This window comes from Echinococcus granulosus (genome assembly GCF_000524195.1).
Source record: "Echinococcus granulosus chromosome Unknown EG_S00036, whole genome shotgun sequence".
NCBI classification, from domain to species: Eukaryota; Metazoa; Platyhelminthes; class Cestoda; order Cyclophyllidea; family Taeniidae; genus Echinococcus; species Echinococcus granulosus.
The window spans coordinates 248,040-268,733 of record NW_020170416.1 but is presented as its reverse complement, the minus strand read 5'-3'; the positions used below and the strand labels follow the sequence as shown (position 1 = coordinate 268,733).

The following is a 20,694-nucleotide window of genomic DNA, read 5'->3' as shown; positions in this document are numbered from 1 at the left end:
TTGTAGATGTATATTCACTCTTATAAACTTTTATCGGAAAAATTGCCTACATTTCTACTGATTAAGCATCAAAATTAAAAAAAATTGTGCAAAAATTGTAGCCACTTTGTAATATAATCGCCAAAACACTACTATGATGTGACCGTGTAGTAATCCCTTGTGCAAAAAATTTGACTGTTCATAATAAAAAGTGACTAATTTAGTAACTACGTGTTCATAGGTATCTTTTAAGACATACTTCAACCCCAGTAACGGGACATTTGACTCCAATGTGAACAGACTGAGGGGTTGGAAGAGGCAATTGGATGGTGGCAGAAGAGGCAATTGAACTCGCGATTGAGCTGCGTAGACTTGCTTTATCGGGGTCGGAGTTAGAGTTGAGCAACAAGCATTTTTTGACATATGCCATTTGTTAATGCGCCAGTTGGAACAAGCTGTCTCTGAACAAAAAGTATGTCTTTAAAAAAATGAGGAAAGAAACACTACAAGCTTAATGTCTTTCCCGGTTTAAACTCGTGAATCTATGAAAAAAACTATGGCTGAAAAATTATGAGAGCTCACATCAACTTGAGATTGAGGGTATATCCATTTACATCAAGCTAGATAATTGCGATTTTAAAAAGTGGTTATATGTGGCATTCAGCCTAGGACGCCCCCACTTGTACAGTAAAACAAGTGCTCGTAATCTTCTCACCTAACTTGTCAAACTTGCAGCAAAAATGCTAAATGTTAGGCAGTTATTACACAAATACACAGCAAAGTTGTTTAAGCCAGAAATCATTTTCACCTTCTTGTTAGATAGGAAATTGAAACCGCACGTGATTAAATGAAAAAATAGAAATCGGACTAAAATTTAAAGTGCTATGCACAAAACTAGGCTTCTTTAACACTAAAGTTTAGTTGTTAATTATGTGGCACTGTGCTAAACAAATGATTGTAGTGGCCGATGAATTCCCCCTAACGAAAATAACCTGACGGGAACGATTTGGCAATACGATGTAGCAGCTGAATATCACAAAGATTGGAGAAGTAGCGCGTTGAAGTTGATAGTCTAGACATTTCCATTACAGGCTAGCTAAAGGGTAACTATAGGCTGGTCAGCTGTTCATGAGCCACTGACTGTCAAATGAGGTATTCGACTTTTAATAAGTAGCCTTATAATTGTAATACGATAGCGGTTTATCCCTCGGTTCTGGTGAGGAGCCACTTTTGAACTTTGATTTAGCCCCCTTGTACCTCGCTGGGTAGGCTGGCCTTTTGGACCATGCCAATAGCCCAGACACCTTCTCCGTGCTGAATATATATGTGTTCTGCCCGAGTATTGTGTCTTCTTTCGTCTTCAGGGAGTCTCGGGACGCTACGTAATAACAGCAGTGCATACATTTTGTAAACATATATGCAACTTACCAAGTTGACCGCCGAGGTTCCAGAGCAATAACGGTCGCCACAACCTGAATATGTTTTCACTCCATTTAAGATTGTGCTGTTTGATAACCGCGAAAATGGGGTGTTTAAACTTAATCGAGCTGTGCATTTAACGATTTGGTCAAAACAATTATCATAAAATAACAAAGTTAGAAAGTAGGGACGTCATGGGTTGGTAAATAAGTTGTATCTATACGAGCTGTAAAAGGCAATGACTATTGTTATAATTACCAATTTTCACGGCTGAGATGTCTAAATGAGTGGAATCCAAACCACAGTCAGTTATGAGGAATCCAAACTTCCAAACTCGTGTATAATGTGCTACAGGTGAATATTTATATGGCATATTAAAGCGTGAAATAGTAACGAGTCTACTGTCTGCAAAATGGATGCATAAGTGGTGCAAAAAATATGAAATAAATGAGATAAAAGAGGCGTTAAATGTGCGCAGCAACGACCCTGTTGACTCGAATTAGTGCCCCACGCAGACCAATTCGAGTAAACGAGCCCCTGGATGCACACCGCGCGGACCATGACTAAACGCATCGTCTCAGCGTCGTTCGTTTATATACCCTCCCAAGCGCGTATGACCTCGGCGCCAAGAGGCCAGAGGGGGAGGGGTGGTGGCAGGGTCGTCTCTATCACAGCACCCCCCACCCGCCTGGACGATGAGCTGGCGAGGTCGGGTGCGCAAAATCCGCCCCCCAGCAAAGTAAATCTGCGGATTTTTAAGTTTAACTTGGTTACTGCTGCGCTAGTTCCTGACCTGAATGCTGCCAAAATAGACGAGGTTATGCAAGTAAAAAACACCCTTTTCTGCGGATTTATTCGATTGCGAAGTTGATAAAAAGTAACTATCTGTAAATACTTTCCCCCTAAAATCTGATCTATGTCATAATGGCATAAAAGCCATTAAAACTCTGAGCTGCGACTTCGGTATTTACTAATCCTTACATCGCGAACCCCCTACGGAATGTTTAAATGCGCTTCATCCCAAGGAAAGGAAAAAAAAATGATCAACACTACCGTTACCCATGCAGGCATCACCTTTGTTGTAGTTCAATGGTGAACTCTTTAATTCAGCCTTCCAGAGGCTTAATCAAGCACCAACGGCACCGATGCGCTAGACCTGCTTGACAGTTAAAGTCACGCATTGGGTCAGCAATGGATGAGTTGACTCTAGCCCAGCGTAGGCTATAAAATTCTTGCGTGCGGGTGTAAGGAAACTCCCCCAGAGGCGGTGAATGTGGATTCCAGGTCAGTAATTACGCGGCCGTGATGAACGATCGCGGTCAGTAGACAAATTTTGCATCTGTGAGCATGCAATGGCCAAATGCCCACTTTTTTTGTTCCATATTGGTAACATTTTATGATTTTGATTCTGAAAGTACACAATAGTCCAGCAAAATTGACGAAAGGGAGACTTGGCAATTGCTTACTAGTGTCCATCGAAAGCACCAGATTTGGAGAATTTGTGTAATACGTTGGACGTTTAACTCTCGGTTTTGATGAAGGGCCGCTTTGTGTCTTGGCCATTGTACCTTCGCTGGATAGGCTGGCCCCAAGCCCAACTATGCGTCGACAATACATAGCCTACGCCTTCTTTCGTCTTCAGAGAAGTGCCAATGCGCTGCATTAGTGGCAGCGGAAGGCCAACTCGATCTTGAAGGATATCTATGCTGATTTTGCCTGATGGGTGGTAGACCATAGCAGGACGGAAGAAGCGGGTAGGCTGTGGATGGGAGAATCAGTGACGACCCCTAACAGAAGGCCTGAAAATGACGTCTACCTTCGGCGACTACCCCACTCCCGTTGTCTGTAGGAAAGCCATTAACAAATAAAGCGGTACTAGCCTCGAACCATCTGGGGAAGTTTGTTATGGAGCTGTCTGCCTTTCCTACATAAAGATGTCAATTATGTCATCTCACCATCTCTCCACCTCTCTACAAGCTGAATAGAACTTAGAGAGACATGGCTGGACAGCGCTGAGGTGAGAACAAAGTGGCAAGGAGGAATAGACATAGAAACCCTACACTCCCATGGGACTGCACTAAACCTCCTTCTTTGTTACATGGCTCTGCTCTTTTAGGCCAGTGTTCCTACGGCTAGGCAGAACATTCACTCATCCCCTTAATGCAGTTTCCAAACAGTCAGTTATCTTCCCAGTTGCATGAAAATTTTACGACTGACATGGTTGGTGATTCCTTTCAGCACCGACGGCGTTGTGATAGCTGACACGGGAAGTTGACCTTGGGGAGCACCAAGGTCGACTCTCAAAATGGGAGAGGGACCATGCAATGCGCTGTTTGTTTAACTCGCGATTTTCGTAGGTGGTCATTTTGTGTCCTAAATACTGTACCCTCGTCAAGTGAACTGGTCCCCGAATCAAGCCAGTAGCTGCAGGTCCCTCTGTGTATTGAATACATACTTTCTGCTCGAGTATTATGTCTCCTTTTGTTTTCAGGGAAGTCTCGGGGTGGGAGGCTACATTTGCTCAGATGCAGTCTCAGGCGACTGTAAAACGTTTCTTTTGAAATAAGCCTTCGTAGGCCACTTTCTTTAGACTCGGAAACGGGAAAGCAAGTTTACCAGGAAATATATGACACCGAGTCTTTGGCGTTGATGTTCATTAACTCTCAAACATCGACTTACTTAACTCCGAGCCAAAGTTGTACCAATCGACTTTCCGGATGAATCGCAGGATCTGGGGCAGGAAGCGCTGGAGGCAGTCAGCATTAAACCCTGTCATGTCAAAAATTACTGCCCTTTCTGTTTCTTTTTTTGCCAATAGATGCCCCCTTTGTGCTTCCAAAAGACTGTATTGGTGATGCAGCATTGCGTGTCCTGCCTGAAGTCATGTATAAAAGCCAAGAAGCTTTAACCACCTCCTGAAGGTTGTGTTGTCAGGTTGGAGGTGCCAGATGTAGAGACTGAAGAGCCCATATAGCTCGGAGCTCCCCGCAGTCGTTCCAGACTTTGAACTGCAAGGAGGGCGGAATCGCTTATCACCGCGTCCTCCGTTGAGCGAACCGCGTCAAAGATACACTTTTCGATTCTTTGAAACGGATTTCACCCCAACAGACGCTATACAGAACGTAAAAATGATGTTTCTTCCTTCCGTGGTGAGCCACCGGAAACAGATGCTTCCCTCCTGCGATGTTTAAGGTTTGATAACTGACCAAAGAAACCAGAAAAGCTGTCCTCTTGGATCAGCGTCACTAGCCCGCAACATACCAGCTTGAGAGAATGATCCAAATGGAAGTACTAACTGAAGAGTGTTAAGAGCTCATGTAGTCAAATATCTACTCAAAAAATATCAAATCAGAACGGCAAGTACTTTCTTCAACGGATATCAAAAAACCAACACCCTAAAATTCAGAAATGCAATTAACTTTTGGGTAAAATTAACCCAAGCTGCACCAAGTCTGAGCCCGCTGACAGCAAAATCGAAATGAGCACAAGAGTGATTTAGTTGGATCCAGCTACAAGGTGCACAAAAAACGCCCTTTTTTATCAAAAGCATTTCATAGGCCATCAAGGGTGTGGAAACAAAACAACAAACTGTACACACAGTCTGTCGTCACAAACACAGCAGCAACACAAATGTCCTGATTAGTCAACATCGCTGAGTGACAAACTCTACCGCCTCGCTTTTTACCTCCTCTTCCTCCTCCTCATAGCCTTCTTCATCTTCGCCATCTTCCTCCTCCTCGTCCTCGTCTTCGTCGGAGGAAGATAAACCGCTTTCCAGGTTGCGTGCTTCCGCCTCCTTGAGACTCTTCAACACATGCTCTGGCAAAGCCGCCACTGTGAACTAAAGTAGTTCGACGGTGACAAAATAAAAGCCACTTGAAGTACAAGTTTACCAACTTGGTCGAAAATTCGGATAAAAGTAATATACGAACAAACGTGAGCATCTATTTAAAAGCTGCTTAACATTTTGACACCATTAAGGAAAATGGATTCACTAGAGAGATGCTAGACATGGACAGAAAGACAAACCGGTGGATGGATAGAGGGATAGATAGGAAGAAAGTAGACAATGGAGTACAAACTAAAACGACCCCAACAAAGAATAAATTCAACCGTAAAAAGGATAATCTAAACGCAAAAATCACAACTAGATCCAATTACGTACGATGTAAAGAATTTGTAAAACTTGTACGTACCGGAACATTTTCGGAGAAGTCCAGGTCCACATAGCTGTCGGAACGAACACAGAGGGTGTAGAGGTAACTGCCGGGGAAGGATGGCGCTACAAACTTTAGGCTCAGCTACAAACGGTGCAAAAAGGAGTTGATAAGGCGAAAGTGGGAAGTGGGAAAAGGCATGACACAGCAGCTCATAGGCAGATGGATGAAATTAAGATGAACTAGAGGAAGGGTGGATACAAGGAGCATGGACGAGTGGCAGAGATGATAGGCGGAGATGGAACGGCAAGATCTCACCTCCTCTTCGGTTTCCAGCGAATTGAGGTAAACGGGCTTGGTCACTAGTTGTCGCATCTTCCGATCCACTAGATACAACCACCAACCCTCGTACTTCTCCTGTGAGACAACATAAAAAAGTAGCTTTAGTGAGGGGAGAAACAGAAATGAAACTAATCGTGTAAGCCTCCGAAGAAGACAATAGAATGGACAGTCAGAATAGACGTATCGTTTGGTTCTTCAAAGTGTGGAGCGACGAATAGATGGATCAAGGTAAGGTATATACACATAAAGGACAAATGTGACATTTTATTAAAAGGAAAACCTCAAAATTAAAAGTCTGGGGACATCTGGGTGGAATATCACAGCAATCATCCTTTATTTCGTTTTGAGGAGAGAAAAACAAAAACTACAGGTATTTTCAAAATCAAAAAGGACATATTCATGCTTATTTGGTGTGATGATGCCCTCCGAGACTATCTTAAAACAAAAAACTAGTTGAGAATGAACAGAGAGAGCTGTAACAAATGCATCCATTGTAAAGGAATGGATACACTATGGATAATCGACTAGATGAAGGAAATAATGAATAGGTAGGGAATAACAAAAGCATGGATCAACTATTCAGAAATGAGCAAATAACTGACCAGCTGAGGTGGAAATGAGCAGTCAGATAGTAAAATTAAGAAACTGCAACTTGCTAATCAATGAAATGAGCAGAGGGAATCAGTATGTTGTAACTAAGACACACGAAAACATGAGGAAAAATGAATGGCATAGAAATGAGTAGATACACAAGGAACGGATGGATAGATACAGGAGGGATGGATGAGATGGATGGAAGGATGAAAGGGCAGATGCATAGAGAAGGAATAGAAAAACCGGGCATCCGAATGCATAGTCAAAGAAAAAAGTTGATGAGACACACAGCATGCCGAATGAATTAAAGAGAAAATTATCAAAAACTCACCAGGGGAAAGAAAGGACAGTGTACTAGATGGCTGCATCGTGGTTTACTATCCAACGCACTATTCTCCTCGCGTCTTTGCGCCTCCGACTCCACCCGACATTCCACTCCAGGCAGCGTCGCAGCACCTCCTTCTACACTTTCTGTCTCCACCACCGCCTCCCCTTCACCTGGCGCCATCATCGTCTCCGTTGAGATTGCGTCAAGTGCGATGGTATTGGCGCCACCGTTTACCAGCTTTAACCGATCTGTTGGGAGAAAGGCAAAAATTAATCATGCCAACCGAGGTTTGCTGTTTAAACAACTGACTAACCCCTCAATTAAGGTCCAGCAGATCCAAACGCTAGCTAGATGCCTAAGTTGCTACCAGCAAATGATAACGAATTCCCCCACTTTATTACAGCGTAATCCCAAAACGCCGAACAATTCGTCATCTTCACGAATACCATGCCGCTTTCACGAAAAAAATGGGCAACAATGCCCAAACAACAAATGCCTAATTCAAATGATGCATTTGCAAACTACCAATTCCGTCTTTGTTTCAACAAAATGTCTAGATGAAATTCATTATGCTAAAGCGGTTTTAAAATACTTTAAATCCAGCAATTACCAAATTTAAACCAAAACAAAGCTACTTAAACACAATTAAGTAGACACTCACAGTCCTTTTTCTCAGCCTCCTGACAAGCATTAACGGGGGCGGTGGGTTTAGTGCTTTTTTGTTGCTTCCCGCAGCTACCCTTCTGGTACTGGCTGTACCTGCCCTTGCCTCCCTTTCCTCCACGTCCACTCTTGCCACCTTTACCACGTTGGCGCGACTTGTCCCATACCGGGACCGAAGGCTTTCCGCGTGCTGCTGTGCCTCCACCACCGCTCTTGCCAGCAAAAGCATCTTCGACCAACTGAAAGAAAAGCCAAAAGTTAATAAGATTTTAGGAAAAACGGCTATAATGGAAAATAAAGGTACTTCTGCACGTGTTTTAGAGAGTGTGTGTTTTGCGTCGTAAGCTATGCAATAGATCGAATTCATCCCTGAATGGAAATGGCTCCACCACTTCCAAAGCCCCCGCTCACCTCCATGCCTTCATCATCCTCCTTCACGTTGTTGAACCGTCCTGCAGCAAGATCATCAAAGCCGTTTGCACCACCGGAGAGGTACCACGAAGCCTCTCGTTCTGTATACCGCAAGTCCGTTGAAGCGTCAATGACCGCTACTCCACCCGCTGCGTTACCAGCAACGCCACCGCAACTAGACTGCTGGCGGTTAAGAGAGAGGAGGGGACGACGAGTGAGACGCACATTGACGGTGACCATAGATAGGGGCCAAATGCTGGGATCCTCGTCATCAAGGACGACGCATTGGCAGGAGAGGGTAAGGCTAGGCATGCTTGCCAGGACGTTGACCACATCTTGGTACTGCTCATCAGTGAGGCTCGACAAGGCAGAACGACGACGGTTCTCGATAAGGGTGGCTAGTTGACGCATCGTCTTGAGGTTGCGCTGTGGAAAGCGAGAGGTGTGTGTGGAGGTGCAAGAAAAGCTGCCAGCAACACGAACATGTTGATGGACATTCAGTCATTTCAAATCACTTAATCCATCTATACATCCACTTATTCTGGCTTTATTCACTGAAGATCTGCAAACCAACCAACATCCTTAAAGTGTCAAGGACCCTTTGATGCCTGCTAATAATCCAATACTTTCTAGCTGTCAGCCCCATTTTAATTCAACCAAACTCGGAAACTGCAATTATCATGCCCAAGCAATGAGAGAGGGCCTGGAGTAAGAACTTTTCTCCAGTTAGCAACGTTCTCAGCCCCCACTTTCGTATCACAGTCTCTTAGTTCAACGTAGTGTTGCGTCAAATAAATGATTATATAATCAGTAAAGTTAACAGTTGCGATGAAAGGCACTGATTAATACACTCCCATCACTCTTCTGATCACACAAAACATTCATGTGTCTATGGGTGGAAAAAAAGTTAACTATTGAGATAGTTGTCTCCAAACAAGGAATAACCCATGCCTATTTCAGTATTTTAAACTCGACCAATCCACTGAAAGGCGATTTAATGCAATCAGTCATTATAAATGGGCAGGAAAAAAAGGGTACAACGTCTGCAGAGACCTACATTAGCATGGGTGATCTGACGCAGTTGGGTGGGCCCAATGTGGGGCAGCTGGAGGAGGGGAGTGATTGCAACGGTCGGCGAGAGAGCCTGCACCAACAGCGAGGTGAGGTGCATACAGTTCTCAATAGTCGCCAGCACCTGTGGCACCTTCTTCCTCGAGCCACCTACAGGAAGAGGAAGGTGGTAGTGATGGAGGTTTGTGAAGGATCACCTCATCTTGATAAGCGTGAAAATATCAAAACAGAACACAAATAATTGAAGTAGGTGCGTGGGTAATAAAGCTAATCTTCCAAACGATTTCATTTTATGTTCCTTTCATTCCATCTACGTTCATTAATTTTTTTCCAACTCCTTCTGTGTAGCAGAAAGCACTGAGAGGAAAATTCGTGCTGGAGGCCTCTGTTACCACGAGCCAACTAATGGTCCAGTCGTGTTTGTGCTTCTCCAGGTCTCCGCATCTCATCCACAGCACTTGGATGCCGACCCAGAAGAGAATTCCAAATGTCCTCCACCCTTTACAACATTCACCGTTGCGCTGCTGCTTTCGCGGACAAAAGCTAAGCTGATGTAGAGGCGGGAAGTGTGGCGCATAAAAATGCCAACTTCCTCAACAAAAATGAATGGAAATGCAATAATGCCACCACGACCAAATGCATGCATGTATAACAACATAAAAGGTCTACGCTTTCCAACAAAACTAAATTCCAACGCAAAAGGCACAAATTCGACCATACTACGTTTTCACCCCCCGAAAGGGAAAAAAGCAGTTAAAAATCTCTGGGAACGAATTCGAGGAAGCGGTGATGGGAATTCTGCCGCTATTCGGAGCTCTAAAATCAACCCGCTGTCTTCGATGAAATCGAGTCGTTAAAACCATATAACCCGTTATTACTGAAAGTCCTTAGTAGTTCCGGTTCACTTGGCAACGACAGCGCTCCGTCTAAAATGACCTCCAAAGATCCATCAGTTTAGACAGGTCAAGGATGCCCCGTAATATCTACTGCTAAAATGCATCCCGCTTAATTTCCATTCGCCAACACTAGCCTCAGCGAGTAGGACGAAAACCCACCCCAGTCGATGTAATTTCCCTGGAAATGCTGTGCACATGACACTTAAACCTCGTCTTAGAAGCAGGAATAAACTATGCCACCAACTCTGAAGTACCGCCTACTGAAAGGCAATCACATCAGTAGTATATGATCCCAATTCACAATACTAACAATACTTTGACAAACCTATAGACCAATTGCGCCTTCTGCTTACCTTTCTAAAAACAAAAGGAATAAACATTATTTTTCGTTTCCTGCAGCACACATTCATAATAGGTAGCTTTGTAATGTGAAATTTTGAAGCAGGATTTAACCTTATCCCAAGAGCTGACCCCAAGGCACACGATTGTTGAAGAAAGTTCACAATATGGGTAAATCAACCGATTCTCAAATGAAGCTAATTAGCACAGAATAAGCCACAAGCCAACTAAAGATGCATTACCAATAAGCTTTAGCAAATTTCCGCACTGATTACCTTAAATAAAGGAAGTTAAACAACTCTAGTACGCCTTAAGAAATAAAGTTGGTTCAAAATGGATAAACAATCATCCCATCGATGAAGCCGCAATCAACATTAAGCATAAACATCTATAAACGAAAGATTTCAAGGCAATGCTTTCTTAGAACTGTAAAAAATTGCCAGTCTAAACCGGCTTCACGAATTTATCCCACCGAAAGGCCATATTGTTAGTAAAGAGTACCTTTCCGAAGTGAACACATTTCCCTGCAGCAGAATGAACTTATTGGCCAAGTACGTGTAAGTAAGGAGACTCACGATCCTCAGTGGCCATGGACAAAATGATGAGTAGACTGTTGATCATCTCCTCAAGAAGGCGTGGACATTGCGCGATGATGTATTGCTTATCTGTAGGGAAAGAAGCCGAAAAGAATACCACGATGCTGAAAAAGAGTACCACCAATAACAACTGAGCTCTTGGTCTAAAGTGCATCTCCCTTTCAATTTTGTGGCATATTTGATGGTATTAAAAACGGAAGCCTACCGTCTGTGATGTAAACTCAATCTATCGCCTCCACTTCTATTTCACTTCAGACTTCAGTCCATTTGACTGTTACCATGACGTCCAATAAAAAACGGAGACAGTTATTTGTGGTTAGGATCTCAAGGTCAATAGATCTTTGTTTGCTGTACATCCCCAGAATCGAAAATTGTATAGCTAACCCTAACAACATTATTAGGAGCACCTCAGATGCCGCGTTGGATGTGGCCAGACGGAATATGTCTGACACCTCAAATAATTATACCTTCGACCAAGGTATCAAAAAAGACTGGCCCAAAGTGATACGGTTTTACGGCAAGCGAGACATATCTGATGGGTTATTGAAGTGTCGGGTACTAAAACCACGTCAACTACCCCAATCTCAAGTTCTATATCATGACACGGGAATAGAATTGAATTGCCCCGAGTTTGGAACAGGTAAATAATACACGAAGACTGAAGCTGTGATACCTCCTTGTCTTAAAAGAAGCTGAAAAGTCGAGCAAAGTCAAACCTACCAAGCTCATATCGAAAAAGCATAGAGACTATTTCAGACCGCAACCAAACTCAATTACGTGACGGGCGACATGACGCATTAATGGGAACCAATTTTAGTGACAGCTAACTTGTATCCTTTATTTAAACAGCTCCACAAAAACGGCCTATCTATGCCCCCGAAAATAGTTATGGATGAAACTCCTTGCGGACGTATCATCCCAAACCTGAACATTTTCAGTGAATTAGACAGAAAATAAAAGTCACACAAAAACAGGATTAATAAAATTTATTACGCACCAATGAAGAGAGATTTCGGAGGTAGCTCGAGTCGAAGCATGTGCGCATAGATAAGGGCGCGAGCCTTGATCGCATAGGGCGCACCAACAATAGCCCTCTTGAAGATGGTGAACATTGGGATCTGGTTGACCAGCTGAAAAGCAACAGGCAGTGACACCAGTAGCGAATGAGAGGTAGCCAAGCTAGACTTAAAAGTCACAGTTATTAAAGGCATTACCGGTGGGAGTTCTACATTATCGCTGGGTCTACAGGCGACCTCTTTGTTAAACTGGCTGTTGAACTCGTAGGCGGACGAGAGGAGCTTTATTAACCGAGGTACAGCCATAAAGGGATTGTACATGAAACTGCCACAAAACAAACGAACAGTGACTAGGAGGACACGTGTGTTGCTATACTTCATATAGTTGGACCACCACAGACCCTAAAGAAGCGCAAATATGAATTTGCAAAGTTAAGCCAAGTCTTTGGATGAAGTTTATGCAAAAAGGTACGACATACCACAACTAGGGGAAGCATGAGCATAAATATCACCGCGTATACACCAACGACTAGCACTGTATTCTCCTTTTTAATCATCCACTTGGGAAGTGCCATTCCAAAATTGATTGCTTTTATTGAATGACAAAAAACATTTAAGAAAAAGACCAACGTTCAAATATCGCATAACAAAAACCACAAGATTAACACCTCCTGGTCCATCTGAATTGCCATATTCTTGCCAGTTTTTATGCGCGACTTCATCGGTTAAACTAGAGATAGAAGGGAAAATATTTTTGCAAGAAACTAGGACTTACGTGATGTAGGCCTTATGAATCCTAATAAATTTCTGTTCATCACCACCCCTATCAGGATGGTGAACAAGGGAAAGCTTCTTGTAAGCCTTCTTTATTTCGGCCTTTGAAGCATCCTAGCAAAATATAAGTTAGCGAGGACAAACAACCAACATCTTACTGGATGGATTGAAAGCTCAAAATAGGGATCAAAAGTATTCAAAGTGACTTCAATCTTGGATAATCTGAATCCCAATGCTATAATCATGGCCCAAGCAGTAATAATTATCAATTTTCTGCAAATAAAAGAGGTCTGTAACACTAAGTCCTACATCAAAGTCCTTTTCATCCATTTCTTTGTAGGAGATGATCGCAAATTCGCACGTTTTGTCTGGCATGGTGAGCATTGGCAACGCCTTTTTATGGCATCAACGGATTGCTTAGCTTCTGATTTGGGCCAGAAGAAATATGTTATTGGTAATAGGACGACAGTAAACACTGCAATGAGAAAGCAGTAAAAAGTGTCCCCGGTCTCGTCGAAATTGAAACGATCTCCAGACATTTCATCGTATTTTAGCCTTTATCGGAGTCATTGGCCAATAGCCTTCTTACAGTTAAGTCAATGAACCTTTTAACAGTATCATCAACATATCTTAGAAAAAGGGATGCATTTTTCTTTAATTGCTCCGCTTACGACCTGTAGAAAATATTGTCTAAAAGCGATTATTCACTTTGTGTTTTGCTGCACCAAAAACTCTTTTTTACTGTGCTGAATTCTGTGTATGGATTTAGCCCTGTTATTCCTTAAAAAACTATCTCGTCACTTTGAACATACCCCAAATAAAAGGTTACGCTTTAGGTAGTGAAACTATATCTTGCAATAGATTTACCCAAGTGTGCCATATCAGTGTGCTGTAAGCACCGAGTGGTAATGACTAGATGCATGTGATAAGTGGGATTTCGGTGATTTTAAAAAAGGACAATAGATAACTCTAACATTAGTCAATATGCTGGCACCCTTATCAAATACTAAATAGCATCACTTTAGCTACATGACACAAGAAAATTATGGGTAGAGCTTAGCTATTATGTCGTTCCAAAGGATACTTGCTGTTGGATGAATCAAACATGGATGCTTAAACTACCTTAAATGAAAACTTAATTTACTGCATTTTTTAAGGCGTTCGTCTCTTTTAAAGTCATACTAAGCCAAATTAATGAGGGAGATGTTTTATTGTCAACGCACAGAAGGGCTGGGAAGCAACGGACGAGGTTGGAGAGCCTTACCACCGACTGGAAGTGCATCTCGTAGCTGCAAGAGACCGCATAGCTAAGAAGCATATTAAATACTGCATCACAAAATGTTTGCGATGTTATTTATGGTGGCTGTATACTTCTTAAGTTAGTTATGCCACCTTTAAACAAGTTCTAGCAACATATTGCTAAGAAAATGGGAAATTAGCGTGGTTATTTAATGCCTTATTGCCAACTTCCCTATCGATCACACCCAAATCAAGTGGAATTTTTCGTTACTTCCTTCCTGCCATAAAAGGAAGACGCAGCTAGCAAAGCTTTGAGATAAAGCCATTTAAGTGACAGCAAACACAATATTTGATGGCACAAGATTATCGCAAATTACCAAAGTGATTCTTTTCTTGTTCTCCAGTTAAACATTCCTATTGCTGTTCCAATCCTCTACCTCCTCCTCGTTGTCATCGTCGTCTTCTTTTATCCTTTTAGTTGCAGTGAGTGGTTTCCGCGCTCCCCCCATCAGTCCAGTTCCCTTCTCCTTGCTCTTTCTTCCTCTTGTCCGATGACAAGACAACCTTCTCTCTTTAATCATTTGCCCAATTAGCATAGCAGCCAGCGGCAACGGCGTAAAAATAGACACCACGATGGGCATTACGGCCCCCAGGTCTCCCTCTGGTTGCGGCATTGAGTAAATTAGCACAAGAATAGCTATTCCTGAATTCTGGATCCCTGTCTCGATCGATATAGTAAAAATCTCAGCTCGTGATCGGCGGCAAATGAAAGCAAGAAATCCAGCAAGGCAGAATCCAATCCAGGGCAATGCCGTGGCAGCTGGAAGAATGACTGGGTAGATGCCAATGAGACGGTAGATGGCGAGGTTTGTATACACTCCGAACCCAATAATAATTACAATGAAGAGAAAGGAAAGGGGCCGCAATAGACGAACGAGGAGTTGACCAACACGTGGCATGCTCCACTTGACCAACATGCCGATCATCACGGGCACGGAGATATAGCAGAGCTGACCAAATATCAAGAGATAGGGGATGCAAAGGCTGTGGACATCTATGAAGAAGCGGCCGAAGATAAAAAGCATCAGGGGCATCATGCCTAGAACAGAAAAAGTAGTTTTGTTTTGTCTTATAGCCATGCAGAAAGAGAGTTGTCTTCTACTCAAGTCCTAATAGTAGTATGGAAGTAGGTTTAGCCAGCGCAAAAATAAGCGCCTACGATATGTAAATGGTCTCAGAGGATTACAAAAAGTAATTTTTGCTTATAGAAATCAAACTACTTCCCTACTTACATTGGATTATTAAGCAAGGGTGGAATATTAAATGGATATGTAAAGGAAGGCGAGACGGTTGGGTGGAAGGATGGATGGATGGATACAGGATGGATGGATGGAAACAGAATGGATGGATGCCTACAAGATGCATGGATAAATGTATGCAGGATGGATACGCGATTGGTAAATATATGGATGTATGGATACAGGATAGATAGATAAGGAGTGGATGGATAGTTGGATGCATAACACAGAGTTGATGGGTACTGGGCGGATAGCTGAATGGACAAAGGGTGAATGCAAATTGGTGGCATGTTTAACCCACCCAGTGCAGCGATAGAGCTGATGAAGGTCATGGTCATGCTCAGATTGAGGTCACCATCCAGCAACAGTGTCCAGATATTCGACGCGCCTCCACCTGGACAGCAGCCAGCAGTAAGGAGACCGAAGCCGAACTCCGATTTGATGGGCACAACCTTGGCCACGCCACAGGCTATCTGCATTCACCACCACCGCCATCCCCATGTAGAGAATAATGGAAGAAATAGAAGAATAACATGGTTACACTGAGCGGTTAGAATTCGCCTTTACGCATGTTCGTAGACGCACGTTCACCATGTAGATTTCACTGGTTAGATGCGACATCCCAGAATCATGCACTTGCAGAAACTAGTACTCGCGTTCCAACGTGTTCGTCATCAACATTCACTCCACAACTCTTCAGATCTTCTTTCTTCCATGTTGCACGTGATCTCGTCTGCCTTGAGAAAACCAGACCAGGTAGACCATTCTAGCTTTCACTTGCCCTCCAACGCAACAACTCAGCAGAGGGCTTCAATGCAAGGCAGAGATGGTGGAGAGATGTGCATCATTCAAATCAACCATGTCTCGGCGAAATAAGGCATTCAATCGCTTCTCTCTCCGTTCCTCACATTATGCAGCTCAATCAACTGACAACTGGAGTCTGACAATAGTTCATTAGCACTGCTCAGTGGCAAAATAGGTTTATCCCATTTGACAAATTAAAAATATCAAAACTATTGATATTTTTTATGTGTAGAAAGTGCGCGCGTCCCCAGACAAAGTCATTAGAATCGCGTGTTTTGTTTTAATGAAGTCAGTGTTTTTTTAACAATGGTGTTACCCAAGCATTTTATTCCACAGGTATGCAAATTAACAGCCGACCCTTCCAAAACACCCTCTTCTTTTAACTTTTACCTAAAACAAGACGCTAAATACAAATATGATGGAGTTATAGGCTTTTAAACATCAGTTAATTTGACTTTTTTGATATTGTGTAAGGTTTGTTTAGAAAATACAATCAAAACATCTAAATAACATTTTATTAACTTAGTGATCCTCACAACATGTACTTCTGTCTAGACGGCATAGTCAGACGTCCGTGCCTGTGGTCCACCATCTCCTCCATACACTGATGCCAATTCCTTCTCCACAATGGTGTGGAAGTACTTGAGGTGCTGAACTGGTGGCAGCAGGATGCGATCCCGCTTCAAAAGGACAACAACCGTTATTTATTTGGTCGGTCTGTCTTTTGTGGAATCACTTAAAGTGTTGCTGGACCCGGTTGAGCGTCCAGAGCGTCACGCTAGTATTACAATCATTTTCGTGCCCTTTAATTCACTCCCAGGTGACAACTCTAGGTGTGGCATGACAGGACGTCATGACTTTCCACCTTCCTCCCTTCCTTCTTTTTAATCTTGACTCTGCAGACTGCTAACTCTTGCAACCAGCATTCCGGACAAAAGTGAACATGCAAATCACATACCAGTACCATTAACAGGAACCACAGTGCTATCCACCCAAACACCTAGAGCACAGAAACCTCGGAATACCAGTAGCAATAGCGAAAGTGTCACCACCCTCAGTCCTCCCATCGGAAACAGAGGAGGTGTTTCAAGCTACGGATTGAATGATCGTGTCTGAGGGTGTCTCGTAACTCCTGTTCCACAAGTCGTCTACTCCTGAGATAAAGTAAACTCCAGAACTTGACTTCAATGTCACAGCAAGGAAGAAGGCGGAGCGTCCTTCTGTCCCACGCTATGAGTGGGTGTGTGCATGCTGGGCTGACAATGCAATCCGTGTCAAAGACAGCACCTTCTATAGATTAACCACACCATTCACCTACTTACGTATAACACTTTGGATATTCGGTCGGTCACAGTCACCAGGAAGATGAATAAGGAAGGAAGCCTCGAAATGATGGACTACTGACAGGGGACACATCAGAAGTGTAGACTACGATTAGTGGATCTATCCCCTGGAATAGAGTAGATACATTGTCCAAGCTTCAAATTCATCCGTCCACGTACGATTAGCGATGTCAAAATTCCAATGATTGCTCTCCCCACCCTTCCACATCTCTCAAACTCGTCTCAAGTACCTTCACACTAAACAAGATTGCCACAGTGTCATCCTCAAACGCCGCACTATTGGCCGTCAAGTATCACTGGTCGCTCGCGGTCGTTGTTATCTACAAGTTGACAACTAAACGACCCTCGTGTTATATTGTCACTAATAAGGGGTTCCAAAGAACTCCGCCACCTACAAACAATAATGCCACCATTTCTGTTGTGTGGGTCATGAGGTCATGCCCTGTGTATGTGTTTTTCCAGCATCTTGGCTGGCTTAAAAAGTTGACTCCAAGAAATATTAATTCACCTGTAGTGGTGGCGTTAGATCTTCAAAAAACCGACACTCACCAGAGGCATAAGTCCAAATTGACAGACGAAACCGATGATAGTACCCACAGGTCTCCTCAAATATCGCCAAATCAGACGTGCATCCAACTCACAACCTATTAAAAAGGTGATTTTACAGACGAGGGTGATAATGACCACCCGAAATACTACTTCCAGCACGCCTCTAGGTCGGAGAACCTTCAGAAGGAATCCCATTGCAGCGGTGTCATTATTTGTCGACGCGTTGACCACCCAATCGTAGTACTCCTCCACTTGACTTGCGTTGTCTCTGTTAAATGCATGGAGGGAGCCAGACAATCCACCTGGTCTAGCTTCTCGAACCCATACCTTTAGAAATGCGCTCCCCATTCGATGACGCTTGACGGAAAAGGCAAGGAGCAGAACTGTGACAGTTGGGTCATCCAATTGAGGAGTCAAGTAAATCCAGAAAGGTGGAGATAGTGATACAATATCCTGAATGTCAGTTTCAAAGGAGATGGCTAAGGGCGAGGCGATGTGGTGATAGGTGAGACTACAAGTAAAGTTGAATGGATCCACATCGTGCTGAATGAAGGTGAGATTCTCAGTAGGACAGGCAATACTGAGACATGTCGTGTTTAACGTGACTAGAGAACTATTCAATTGAAGTTGAGTTTCTGCTTCAATTCGCTTTCTATCCGACAGTAAAACCTCATCGAAGATCACTCCACCCAAGGACTCGGTGGCAACGTGTCTGGAAAAAGCAGTAATTCCAAGGGGCAGGAGGAGGAGGGCAGGGAGATAGAATAACACTGTTGTTGAAATGCAAACCATGAGACGTGTAAATGATTAATCGTTGTTGTTGCTAGTGCGACCACCGCGCCAATAACCACCACACTCTTCTCTTCTCTTTTTGTGCGTGATGCGGCTTATCAGAAGCCGTTGACGCTAACGCAATGTCAAGAGGTGCCGTGACGAGGTAGGTGAGATTGAATAACTGCATAAATTTTGCACTTGTCAGTCATTGCAGTACGACGAATGCATCCGTCTGACTACTCTTGCCAGTTTAGAGTGATATCATTCACTCGCACAAACCCCTCAAACTCACCGCTCAATTTCCATGCTTCTACGCATCATTTAACCAGAGCGTTCTCAATAGTGAGTTATCAGCCTGTATTTTTCGACCAAGTCTCGAGTAAACAGGTGCACATTTGAAATTTTATTATTTTCAACAATTTGCACTTTTACTAATCACCCGCCATTTGAGTGCAGCCGTCTCATTAATTGTGTGCACTCAGCCGAAGGTCACTGATCGAGTACCGCAACGTTGATTGGTCACCATGCTAGTCTATTCCAGTAGACAATCTACTAAATTTTGTTGTGTTTCATATCAATTAACAGAACAATTTCACCTTGTTATTCGTGTAAAGCAGATTAATTCCCTCCTGTTTGGCTGCGTTTTGGAAGCAATCGGTTTTGTTTCAATTTTTACCGCTTTCGAGGCGGAAAATTTGTTTTTAGCAACGGCTGATTAGAAATGTGTTAGTAAAGAAAGTGTAGAGAGTTTCTATTCAGCGTGCTTTAGTTAGTAGATGTTTTCATTCCCTCAAAATCCTGACGCAAAAGCGTTGTCAGTGGCTGCAATGAAGAGACACTCTTGAAGAGCGTAAATGTAACCCTCTGAAGGTCTAGTGGCAAGTTGGCTGAGAGGCCACAGATGTAGATAGCTACACAATTTGTCATCATTTTGACACTGAAATGTGTGCACATATTGCAGTTGAGTGTGAACCACGGTTTCGCCATTTTGGTGGAGATTTCCATCAAGTAAATCTGCATTGGCTGGAGAGTGAAGAAAATGTATCAGTTTGTGCTGTGATTCTTTAGAGATCTTCACTACTCTGGTATTGAGTCATCCGTTCCACGTGGCAAGTGGGTCGCACTGACGACTTAAAGCCCCTGTTGGAACGTGTTGAGAGCGCGTGTATGGATGACTCTCATCAACCTCCAATTTGGTCTCCGCTGAAGCCTCATCTTTAAAATCAAAATTATCCGCCAGTCCATATTTCTTGATTATAATTGCATTTTTGAGGCCAAAAAGGAGGAATCCTTAAGCAACGCCTTCAAAGATGTGGACGATTTGAAGAAACCGGTTAATAGGTGGCACGGTGGTCGTTACGACGGCAGTATCACACGTTCCAAGCTGGCTGGATCCGATGGATCTCAGTCGTTTCAAACTTTTACAAATAGAATGAACTGTGGTAGTGTAGTGTTTGATAGGCCACACAGAGACAGTTGGGACTGTTCACGACCACCTTATTCCACTGAGTCACAGTTGAAAGCACCGATTCCCACCTTTCGCCTATTCCTGCCTTGCAGTAAAACATTTTATCGAGTTGTCGCTTTGGCGGACAAGTAAATGCTAGAATGGCAAGTGTTTTGGTGATGGTCTGTCTGGTCGGATCTACCAAAGGCAGATGGAATCACGTGCAATACGGAAGGAGGAAGACATGAAGAGTTGTGGAGCGAATGCTGACAAGTGCATTGTGCAGGCGTATCAGCCTAAGATGTTACAGATGAGCAGTGAAATCCACGTGGTGTATGTAGCGTATGCAGTGTTTACGTTGTCAAATGTTAAATAGAAGAGTTGCGCCCTCCTCCTTCGGTAAATTCCAACAGATTTACCCTTTAAAAAATTTAACTGCATTTTACATACTTATATTTTAAGAGATATTTTTAAAAACTTAGAATTCCTATTGCCTCATTCTCGCCTAAATTGCTTAAATGGCAACTTCACATCTCACCTAGAGCTTCCGCAAAAAAATCAATAAAGCGGGTGAGTAAATATCCCCAATTGGGGAAAATCGATGGTCCTGCGCACTCACCTGACTACATGTCACACCGATCGATAATCAATAGCA

At 43.2% G+C, this 20,694-nt stretch overlaps 3 protein-coding genes across 3 annotated transcripts; all 3 read right to left on the bottom strand. All coding sequences in view use genetic code 11, as the record gives it.

Annotated features, from left to right (window-relative positions):
* Positions 1 to 61: 61 nt before the first annotated feature.
* Positions 62 to 2,961, bottom strand: EGR_05143 (hypothetical protein; the record flags this gene model as incomplete). The annotated part of the gene is made up of 4 exons (XM_024494392.1): positions 62 to 174; positions 700 to 846; positions 1,657 to 1,803; positions 2,790 to 2,961. The coding sequence occupies 4 exons, from the start codon at positions 2,959 to 2,961 to the stop codon at positions 62 to 64; spliced, it is 579 nt and encodes a 192-aa protein (XP_024351178.1).
* A 1,341-nt stretch (positions 2,962 to 4,302) lies between these two features.
* EGR_05142 (Translocation protein SEC63) lies at positions 4,303 to 13,124 on the bottom strand (the record flags this gene model as incomplete). The annotated part of the gene is made up of 16 exons (XM_024494391.1): positions 4,303 to 4,480; positions 5,064 to 5,239; positions 5,595 to 5,699; positions 5,874 to 5,972; positions 6,823 to 7,067; positions 7,481 to 7,721; positions 7,894 to 8,319; positions 8,951 to 9,114; positions 10,775 to 10,864; positions 11,793 to 11,925; positions 11,992 to 12,213; positions 12,291 to 12,400; positions 12,480 to 12,541; positions 12,587 to 12,699; positions 12,744 to 12,858; positions 12,895 to 13,124. The coding sequence occupies 16 exons, from the start codon at positions 13,122 to 13,124 to the stop codon at positions 4,303 to 4,305; spliced, it is 2,709 nt and encodes a 902-aa protein (XP_024351177.1).
* Positions 13,125 to 14,228: 1,104 nt separating this feature from the next.
* EGR_05141 (Ileal sodium/bile acid cotransporter) lies at positions 14,229 to 18,610 on the bottom strand (the record flags this gene model as incomplete). Its single annotated transcript, XM_024494390.1, has 4 exons — positions 14,229 to 14,923; positions 15,424 to 15,595; positions 16,484 to 16,606; positions 17,819 to 18,610. The coding sequence occupies 4 exons, from the start codon at positions 18,608 to 18,610 to the stop codon at positions 14,229 to 14,231; spliced, it is 1,782 nt and encodes a 593-aa protein (XP_024351176.1).
* Positions 18,611 to 20,694: the final 2,084 nt, after the last annotated feature.